This window comes from Pteropus alecto, unplaced genomic scaffold, assembly GCF_000325575.1.
Source record: "Pteropus alecto unplaced genomic scaffold, ASM32557v1 scaffold22, whole genome shotgun sequence".
Taxonomy (NCBI): domain Eukaryota; kingdom Metazoa; phylum Chordata; class Mammalia; order Chiroptera; family Pteropodidae; genus Pteropus; species Pteropus alecto.
This window is the reverse complement of record NW_006434839.1, coordinates 8,341,403-8,352,434: the sequence shown is the minus strand read 5'-3', so window position 1 is coordinate 8,352,434 and position 11,032 is coordinate 8,341,403. Positions and strand designations below refer to the sequence as shown.

The following is an 11,032-nucleotide window of genomic DNA, read 5'->3' as shown; positions in this document are numbered from 1 at the left end:
ACGACTCTTTGTGAAGTGGTGTGGCTTGTCAGGGTTTCAGTATGTATTAGGAGTATGCTCTCTTGGAAGTAGGACTTTTATGAGAAGTTTGTTTAAATTTCAGGCACTTAATAACATCAAGATGACTCAAAGGAACTGTCAACCAGCCAATGGCTAGGAAAGTTTCCTACTCCTTGCCTTTTTTTTTTTTCCTTATTTTAAGTATTTATTGTATACTGAGCATCTTTGATGCTGTTCTGTTAACTATCATTATTCAAGAGAAGATTAATTTTATCTTCCTAGAGCAAGATTATTGTAGTTTCTAATATTTTACATTTGGAATACTTAATTTTTTAAATTTCGGAAGTAATAACTCTGCAAACCTGATTATAAATCTTGGGGCATATTTGGCTCTCTTTTTCATTGTTAAAAACAAGCAAATGTCAATGTCCAAAGCACTGCCTGTAGAAGTATGGACGTGTCTAGTGAGCTGTGAAGAATAGACATTTCAGGGTTAACAAAGGATGTGAAAATGGCTTATGTTGGTATAACAATATGTTACAAAGTTCTCCCAAGATTTAAAAAATAGTTCCATATATCTAGTTGTTTTGTGGCTTTCCTTCTGGTAATTATAGTGCTCAGTGTAAAAAATTGGAAAAACAGAAAAGTGCAACGAAGAAATCCTCAAATCAACAGTCACCCTAATCCTGCCAACCCAAGAAAATCTCTTTTAACCTTTTGGTATATGTCAGTGTTGTTGTTGTTGTTGTTTCCATCTGTGTCTGTGTTAACAAAATTATTTTATAAAAATTATGTAATGCTTGAGAGTTTGCTTTTTTGAAAATTACTGACAGTATTTTCTTAGGACAGTTGTGTTTCATAGAAGAAAATAATATGAAGATCTTGATGAGTAGAGTATTTGTAAGCTTTTCAGGTTAGTTAAGAGTGGGGCTAGAAGAATTGGTTGAAAAAGCAGTTAGAGACTTTAATTTTACCTGTGGTGTTCAGAATGACTTATGATCCAGGGTGGGGTCCTTTTTCTAATTTGAACTGTTTCTGGGATCACTGCTTTAGGAACTCTTAGAATTTTCCCCAGTGAGATTGTGATATGTCTTTCAGAGCAGTCACAGAAGGCTTAGGGGGAAAGAGAAGATACTTTCCTAAGATGAACATAAAGTGGAATCAACTGGACACATGTAGTTCAGTAAATATATTGGTTCTAACAATGGTGAAATTCTTGTATGCCTGAATTTGGAAGAAACCTCAGGCCTTATCCAACTCTTAAACACCAATTCTACTGAAAAAGAATGTACCTGATTTTTCAAAAGTCATGTAACTAATTAATTAGTATGGGAGATTTAGGTAATGTGGCAATTGATTACTATTAAAAAATGTATAATGTATTACTTTTCCAATTTTCTCTAATTTTGCTTTGTATTTTTCATGTTTGTAGCTTTCTTATCTCCCTTAGTTTTCTGCTCATTTTTATATAGTCTCATACTTTTTCTCTCCTCTTCAGTTAGCCATTATGTAGAATTAGTGTATATTTTAAAATCATTGTCTTTATTGAATAATTTTATCTTCTCTGTTCAAGGTTTTATAAAAAGGATTATTTAACTTTTATGTGCCTTTCCCAAAACTGAATAAAATTTAATTAGTTTTATTTCTATGTAATTCTAAATTTAGGATTAATATTTTTACTATCATCTTTACTACTAATAGGAGCCCCACAATATTGTATCTGAAGAAAGGATTTCCAGCTCTTGTAATGGGGGAAGAGTATTAGAGTAAGCTATATGGGGCCATAATTGTCAGAAAGGCCCATTGGAGGTAAATTATATGTAATAGCAAAACTCTCACTAAAATAAGTTGTGAATCTACTTGTTCCCTTTACTTTAACAACTAAAAAATAAATGCTAATTTTATATTTTAAAAGGAGAGAAGAATATTAGAACGCTCTCTTTATAAGAATTTTGAAAAGGCCCAAAAGCAAAGAGAAACTGGGTGCGTGTATAAATGGAAGTTTCCAGTTAAAGCCATCTGAAAAGCCATCTGAAAGACTTGAAAACGGAAGGGTGTGGTTACAATTGAGCTTCATAATTACCCAGAAAAGAAAAAGATTAGGGAGATTTCTGCCGATTATACAAGTCACAGAGAACAGTTTTAATAAATCCTTCTGAAAAGTATTTGCTTTCAATGACTAAACGAATCAAAAGGGAAAACCTTTATTCAGATTGAAATCAGTCAAATGAAAGAATCTATAGTAAAAGTAACTTTATAAATTATAATATATTCGGGGTTATGTAAAAGAAAACCCTAGTTTAAAAAATAAGTAAATGTTATTATATCATATATAGAAGTTAGAAGTCTAGAGTTAGTTTTCATGGTTGGTTGATTCAGTGATCCAATTTCTTTATCTCTGTCTACTCTGTCATCATTATAGAATTGATTTCATTCTCATACCTCTTACTAATTGGCTGTATGTAGCTGGTGTGTACATTGCATACAAATATGAAAATTTTTAGAGGAATAAAAGTAAATTTTTCTTCTCTGTCCATTTAGAAGTAAGGAAACATTTCCTAGAAGTTCCCCCAGAAGATCCTCCTGTTTCATTAGCCAGAGTTGTGTTCCATACCAACTAATTGTTGTTGAGGGGTATGGGATTAGGGCTTGATAATTATTTGAGGTAGAATGGTTTTATGTGGGGAGTTCAGTATCTATGACCATTGTAGTAACTAGTGTAACAACTCCTTAAGAAGTAGATTAAGAATTCATTGATGAAACAAATTCACGAGTAGGTAAAGCATAAACATGAGTCCCAGCCTCACCACTTAAGAGCTGCATGATTTTAAGTTTCTTAATAACTCTGAATACACATTGATGTATTGATGATAATGCTTAGTTCATAAGGTTGTTTTTAGAATTAAACTAGATAAGTAAGAGAGCATGGATTCTAACATTAGTAAGTAGTCAATAAATATTACTATTACTGGTACTTTTATCTCTGTAATTTTGTACTCAAACTATAAAAATGGAACTTTCACTTCAAAAGATTAGTTTTGTTTTTCTCTGAAGGCACAAGAGCCTAAATCAAAATTGTTGAAGCTCCCATTTTCTTGTCTAGTAATGACAAAAACGGGGAAAACATAGTAAGTTTAACCTGAGCTGCCATTAAAACAATTTGTTTCTATGGCTGTGTCAACTAATACTTTCCTGTTTATGTTTGAGGTAACACGAAAACTGAAGTGACATTTTATGAACATGTGCTATTGTATTAATGATATATTAGTAATATCCCTTAATGTAGGCTTCTACATTTTTATCTTTTTTGCTGTAATAAAAAGCATAAGCTGTAATTCTCTCCTTCTTTGATATTTCAGATGGCTTATTCAATCAGTATATCAGTCAACAGGAATATAAGCCACGATGGAGTCAAATCATTCCCAAAAGCACCAAAGGTAAGCCCCACCTTCTAAATGGGGATGCTTTTGCTTTAATGTCAGTTTCATTTTTTTCCCAAGGTAGCTGAAGTTTCACAGTGCCCTGTTAATGAAAAGCAGATATTTAAGGCAAAATGTAGTTTCCTTAACTAGATGGCAGAGTTTATTATATTAAAATTTTCTTTTACACCTTTTTGTTTTACTGCTATAACATAAGGTTGGGCAATTTTTATAGAGAATACCGTCATAAACTGCTTTTATAGAGACACTGTAAAATTATAGGCTATTGTGTTGTAATGCCAAAGTGTTTCTGAAAACCTTAGGGCTTATGAGAAAAGTAGACATGAAGCATATCATTCTAGATGAAACTTTATAACCAGATAATAATAAAAACAGGTGTAGTCATCCTAATAAATATAAATGTCATTAGTATAGTTAAATCGTTATGATGCTCATTTATATTGAGCATCACAATGAATTTGGAGCTTTAAACCCTGGAGCTCATGCTTCTTTCTTTGACCTGTAGATCCTAGGGGCATTTGCTTCTAATAAAGACTGTTTTAATCGAAATTTAAAGTCTGATCCAGGGCGTAGTCTTCTTCATCAATCCATTTTTTCAAAAGGAGGAAGTTTTTGTCACTTCATCTACACTCACTGCTGTACCAGATGGTTAATGGTGGAAAGTGTAGCAATTCTTGAATGTAACTACTTTCATGAAAGGACGGCAGTTCTATGGATGTACAGTTTTTTTCTTATGGTCTTCATATATTGATTGCTACGGCCGTCTCTTTAATTGTGAGAAATCCTTCCTGTGATCAACATTAATATACTGGAGAAAATTCCTTATGAACTTCCATAATTTCTATGTCATATGAACATTATTTTATCAGTCATGTATGAGGTAATTTTCTTCAAAGAAACAGATAGTATGGCAAACAGCCTGTAATTGTGTATTTGAAAACGAATGGGTTAAATATATAAAATACAAACATACTGACAATAAATTTTAATGTTTTTTAATTCTTTCTTGCGAGTGGCAATACTGACTGATGGGGGAGAAGGAAGAAAAGGGCAAAACTTCAATGATAATGAGCTGTAAAATCTAAACCTAGTATTAGAAAGGAGAAAGAATTTGCAGAGAACTGCTGAATGATTAGCTCTTAAATACAGTAGTAATGAAAAGCTTGAGTTTTGCATCCTATTTTCTATACAAAAGAAGTGACATTTCAGTCTTTTTCATAGTAACCCTGTGAAATTTGTGAAAAGTCGTATGTTCCTTATTTTACATAAGAAAGTCGACACAAAAAAAGCTACTAGCAAAGTAATATATTTCAGTTAATGTGAGAGTTATAAAAAGAAAACCTTAGTTTTTCTGCTTTATATCAAGTAAGACATTAGAATCTTGTAACCTACTGAACCATTGATATGAAGCTTTATCTTCATATAAATGAATAGGATTTTGTATAAAGTAAGATTAGATACTAGTTTAACGATAGTTTTCCTCTATAAAAGCTTAAAATTTTCACTGATATTTAAACCTGCCTATTAAGCTCTGTGATGGAAATAAGAATCAAAGGAAAGCAAATCTTACATTTTCTCAGTCAGTACTCAAATAAAATAGAACATTATGTGGAAATTAATTTCTGAAATATTGGCACAAAGTTAACAGTAAGAAAATTATTATTAATATAAAACAATAATTTCTTAGTTTTCAGTAGCTAGTTTTATGAACTTTAAAATTGCTCAATCTATTAATAAACTATGCCTGGAATATAGACCTGATATCTAACTCTATAATTGTTTTCCACATTCACTTTGTCGCTCCAGTAGTTGATAGAGTTTTTTTGCCTTAGATTTTTGTAGAATATCCTCTCTCTTTACTGATTTATTTCATCGGTCATAAGTACATTGGAAGTAGCTTTCAATTGCATCAGTAACCTGGAAGCAGTTGGGAAACAAAGCAAGATAATTATAAGCGTAGCTATAAGTCATATTTCTTTTGAGTCGTTTTTTAATTCTTAATATCAAAAGAATAAGAGTAAGTGTTATTTTTACTACTTATAAAGTTAACTCTGCTTTTATGGTTATTCTGTGTTATTTCTTTAAAAGACAATATTGTTTATACTTTAGGTGATGGAGAAGATAACCGACCAGGAATGAGAGGGGGCCATCAGATGGTTATTGATGTTCAGTCAGGTGAGGAATACTTGCAATGGAAAGTAAATTCCTTTAAAAATTATGCATTTTAAAATATCAGGAAAATATGAATATGCATTTTTTGATTCATTTCAAAGGTTAAATGTCATTGGCCATAACCAAGTAGCAAAGAAGATAGATATTAGCCACAGGTATAATCTCAACTAGGCAGTGGCATGTGACAGAGAGGGTGTTGCACAAATGACATTAGATAACCTAAAAGAAATGTAATGTATAACCCTTTATAGCTCTGTGTATGTGTGTAGTTTTACATGTATTTGATTTTCATAGTAAATTGTGAAATATTTCTGGGTTTTCAGTACATTTATATTTTAATGCTATTAAATGGGAATTGTAGCAATAAAAGAGAATTAAGATGTATCTTTAAAGGGAAAGAATATCAAATTAGGTAGCTTGAGTCGGGGGTCCGCAAACCCTGGGCCAGAAACAGGTACCGGTCAGAGGCCTGGTAGGAACAGGGCCGCACAGCAGGAGGTGGGCAGCAGGCAAGGCAGCGAAGCTTCATCTGTAATTGCAGCTGCTCCCCAGCGCTCACATCACTGCCTCAGCTCCACCTCAGATCATCAGGCATTAGATTCTCACAGGAGCACCGGTCCCTGGTGCCAAAAAGATTGGGGACTGCTGGCTTAAGTGATAGAGGATCTATTAATTGCTAAACACTGTTCACAAGACTATAAATAATTTGTTTTAGTTATTCTTTGCTTCTTTTAAATTTTATTCTATAACTTTGTATTGAGAGTTTTACTTTGGTTTCTTTAGGCTTAGGACAACTTAAATACCGTTATATTTAGAGATTAATGATAAAATTATAGTAAGTTTCAAATTACCATCCTGAAAAGGAAATAATACCAAGAATTTAGTATAATTTTACTATATATTATTTGATTTTAGAAAACTACTGCATAGAGTGCCAACATTCATCAAAGTAATATTTTATTTTTTTAATACTCATTTCTGTTCTGTTATGCTGACTCATAGTGCTTCAGGAATAAATAAGTTGTTTTTGTTGACTCACATTATAAAATAATTAAGAGTAAAAATTATTTCAGTGTAGGTAACTTAGGCATTAATATATTTTCACAAACGTTTTATAAAAAGAAGAGAAATTATAATATTTTACTTAAAATTAACTACTGAATTTATATAGTAACCTGTGAGTTTGTTTAAAAGTATTATTAGGGTCTGGGAAAAATTAATTTCAAAGCATAGGGATTTGCTTTCCTGATGTTGGCCGCCTCCTTGCTTCCCTCCCACGGAAATAGGCTGACTCAGCTGTAGCCTTAGCATCTTTTTTTCTACCCGAGACTCCAATAAGTACAAATATGCTTCTTTCTTAAAGAACCAGATTTATATACAAATTGTTTTTTGTAACCTAGAAAAGTCACTTTGCGTAAAAGGGGTCAAATATATGATGACATTAAAGAATTAAAAATAAATAAATGTAAAAAAATGAAAAAGAGAAAAGTTACTTTATGAAAATGGAGATGAAAATTTGTGTTTAGAGTGTCTCTAGTAGCTTTTTCCCTCTTTTGAATAGAGTGGAATTTATAATGCTTTTTTTTTTCTCAGTCATAATTGAAAATGTTATTAAACTTTTAAAAAAATAACAGCAGTAATATACTGAAGAAGAACGTTTATTTGAAAAAGCTTGTTTAATTTTCTAAATAAAATGCTGCTTTCCTTAAATGTGAAAGTAATATGGTTTACTTTAGAATTTAAAGCCCACCTTATCAGGGGGCAGAAGGCATTTTCAGTGTTTACTGTATTGATTGTTATAGGAGAGGGACCATATGTGATAGGTAAAGTACATGTGTAAGAAAAGATAAAATAATTTTCCTCTTTTTTTTATAATGAATTTTGAAAAAGGAAAGTAAAAAATTTAAATAATAGGCCAGTGTCATGACAGAACTTAATGTGAGCCGATCACTAACATTAAAAACTATTTTTTCAGGTCATAGATACTTGAAGTGATATACTTACAGTTGCATGTTAAAGGTCCAAATATTTTTCCTATAATATCTTTGTTTTATGCATTATAATAGGATTTTAGCAAATTCTTGGTGGTCAAGTCCCTTATTACCACTGACTTTAAAAAATATCTCAAAGAGAGGAAAAGAATTGAGTATTTACTTAATTTGCTTTAGAAGCAATAGTTATAAGAAAGCATACTAAAAATGACTATTATAGTTATGGATATTATTTCAGCTGGGATCTTTAGAAGAAAATAATCTCTTTTTGATAACTTCTGAGGATTCATTAGTCTACAAAGTAAAACTGACCTGTATCCATACTTCTAGTATTGGCACTAGTTTATAAAAAGTAATAGAAGTACTTTGGAAATGTATTTTTAAGCAAATAATTCCACCATAGAAAATTTAGGGACTTCTCCAGTAGAGGAATTTTTATTTAGAGCCATTTTATATGTTTCAGTGCCCTTTTTTTTAACTTTCCGAATGCCAGGTCAAGCTTTTTTAGGTCCATGGATGATTATAAAACTAGATTTTGAGCCTTTAAAAGGAACCAGAAACTTAAAATCTAGTATAATTAAATAATCATGGATGGTCAATTAATATGAAAGTTGCCTATAACTCAGATGGGCTTGATGGTCAATATGTTACATTTTTGCTAATGGTGTGGAAACAGTACTAACTGTACATGAATGTTAAAGATGAAAGAGTTAGCTAGATTCAAGTGGTCCTTTATATGAGTAATAGGAATGGTGTGTAAAACATCTTGGTATGGAATTCTTCCTTTCATTTTTTAAAAACTTTAATGTGTTTCAAAGAAGATGCTACTTGATTTCTCTCATCTTCATTTTGATATCTCAAAATGGAAATTGAGGTAGAAGTGATGACTCTTTTTAATTTTATTGTTGACCATGGAGGGGAAAACTAAAAGAACACATACCAAAATAGTGACATTCATATGTCTCGGTGGTACTTACCAGAGGTTTTAAATTTTCTACTTTAAAAATGTAGTATCAAAAATATTTACAACTAATACATATTATAAGTTGGAGAAAATTTTATTTACTAGCATTCCTTTTAGGAAGGAACTGTATTTATTTGGGAAGGTTCTTTAGGGTACAAGGTGAAATGCCAAGGAGACCTCATTGTAGAAGGAACTATTCTTTGCAATATTAAGGACAACTTGCTTGTTAGGACCAAAGAAAGGGAACAAGGAACCACATTAAGAGATAAATGATCGTGGAGCCAGAGAATGGCAGAATGTCACACTTTGTGATGTGACTGTCTCTTTTTTCACCAAAATCTTAGACGTTTTCTCTAAAACTGAGTTGAGAGTGTACATGTGTGTATATACGGGGTGTGGGTTGAGGTTTGAGGTAGGGACTGGTGATGCAAGCTTGAGGCAGGGCAGGATACAGGACTCTGCTATGATCAAAAGAAAACAAAAGAAGTTTTAAAATACTATTCAAAAGACTAGTAACTTTTATACCTTGGCATTCCCAGTCTTTTGTTTTAGCTAACCATTGCTGTCTATATTCTTTTCTGTCATCATTCTCTATTCTTATAAATATTTACATATTTTTTTTAGATGAGGCTTCATGAATGGGCTTTAAGGGGCCCAGGATACTAGAAATGATGTACAGTATTTTTTTCTGTCTGCCTTTGTGGAACTTACTAGGAAGAGTTATCACCATATTTTTAAAGGGTTAAACTTGTCTATTTTTGAAATCATGGTAAATATTGCCAAACTAGGTATTCAAGTAAAAATTCAAATAAAATTACTTACTCCACATAAGTATTCAATGTTGCAAAGTAAAACTGTTTCCCACCTCTCCCCTACTCTTGGTTTTTCCCAGATTATTTGTTGCTATTCTGAGATGTGTAAGGAAGAGAATAATAGACATTAAAGTCAGAGATGTAGTGAGGGGGACAGATTGTGTTGAGTCTTTTAGGCCTTTGTTCGGAATGAGATGGGATGACACTGTTGGATATTGAGAAATGCCGTGAACTGTCTTTCATTTTAACAGGACAGACTGGGTGAAGGGAAGATGCAGACAGACCTTTTGGGAAGCAGTCACTTACCAGAAAAGTGTTGATAGCATTAGCTTATACTAGAGTGGGTACAGTAATGATGAGAATTAGTCAAATTTTGGATATATTTTGAAGATGTTGTATAGAGCAACAGAGTTTGCTAAAGGATTGGATTTGAAGTGTTAAGAGAAGGGAGTGAAGGATGACTCAAGGTTTTGACCTGATGATTAGAAAAATAGTGTAGTCATTCTCTTAGATGGGTAAAACGAGAAGATCAAATATGGGGGATTGTTCAGCAACTCCATTTTAGATGGGTTAGGTGTGAGATGCCAGTTAGACATCCAAGTAGATATGTCAAGTAAGTAGTTGGATATATTAATTTGGGATTGAGGAGACAGATCCAGGCAGAGTCATTATTTCCCTTCCTGTATTTACGTAGCACTTTGTTCATATTATTATTTTTCCTGAGATGATTTCCATATTGTTTGAGAGTTGCTTATATAGGTGTTATGTATCCCAATCCTATCTGTTCAGCTTCCCTCTCTCCAACCCCCAGCCTAGTGGTCTTATTGAGGGGGGAAGGACAAAAATCTTGCTTTATTTATTTTCATGGCAACGGAGCTGGTATGGAGCAGACGTGCACTAAATATTTGTTGAATTGAATCAAAATTTTAAAATCCATTTTCCTTTAAGTGGAAAGAAAAATATTTACTTGGAAACTGCACTCTAATATTGCTGTAACCCTTGATGAGTGGAGCGTGTTATGATGTCATTTATTGTAATATGCTAGTATTTTTCTGAGGTGAATTTATGTTGTTGGTTATATTCTAATATATTTAAACTTTTTGATGACTCTGCTTGTTTTATTCTATTATATAGTCTGTGCTTTTCTAAAACTGTAGTTATGATTGATTACCTTGGGATCTAGGTGGGAAAATTAAGTGTTACATAGAGCTTTGCATTCTTTAGGGTAACACTTGGTGCTTTTTAAGTTTAGTTTGGGTACAAGAGCAGAATCTGGGATATCCTTGGAATTTTTCTCTAGAAATCCTTCTATTTCTATTATAAAACCATTAATAGCATGATTTTTTACCAAGATGCTTTAATATACTTCAAGTATTGATTTTATCATGAATGTACCAGAGCTCTCTGAATCAGGTTGATCTTAATCACCTTCGAAGAGATTGTGTTTAAAGTCTTTGAAAATCCAGTCTTACTGATATGACACCAAATGTCGTGGTTGCGGGTTGACTTTGTGAGAAAGCTGTGTGTGTGTTAGACATACCTGGCTTTGAATCCTCCTGACTTTACCACTGATTTTTTGTTTGATCTTGAATAGTTATAATAAAAATGAGAATAATAAATTAAGTTGTGAGAGTTAAAAGAAATAATGTATTT

General features: G+C 32.3%; 1 protein-coding gene across 2 annotated transcripts in view; it reads left to right on the top strand.

Annotated features, from left to right (window-relative positions):
* Window positions 1-11,032, top strand: part of MKLN1 (muskelin 1) — a 284,216-nt gene that overhangs the window by 206,506 nt on the left and 66,678 nt on the right. For both annotated transcript variants that reach the window (XM_006910511.2, XM_025045829.1), the window contains 2 exons: window positions 3,360-3,437; window positions 5,550-5,615. In XM_006910511.2, the coding sequence (XP_006910573.1) occupies window positions 3,360-3,437; window positions 5,550-5,615 (144 nt within the window). The remainder of the gene's footprint in view (window positions 1-3,359; window positions 3,438-5,549; window positions 5,616-11,032) is intronic.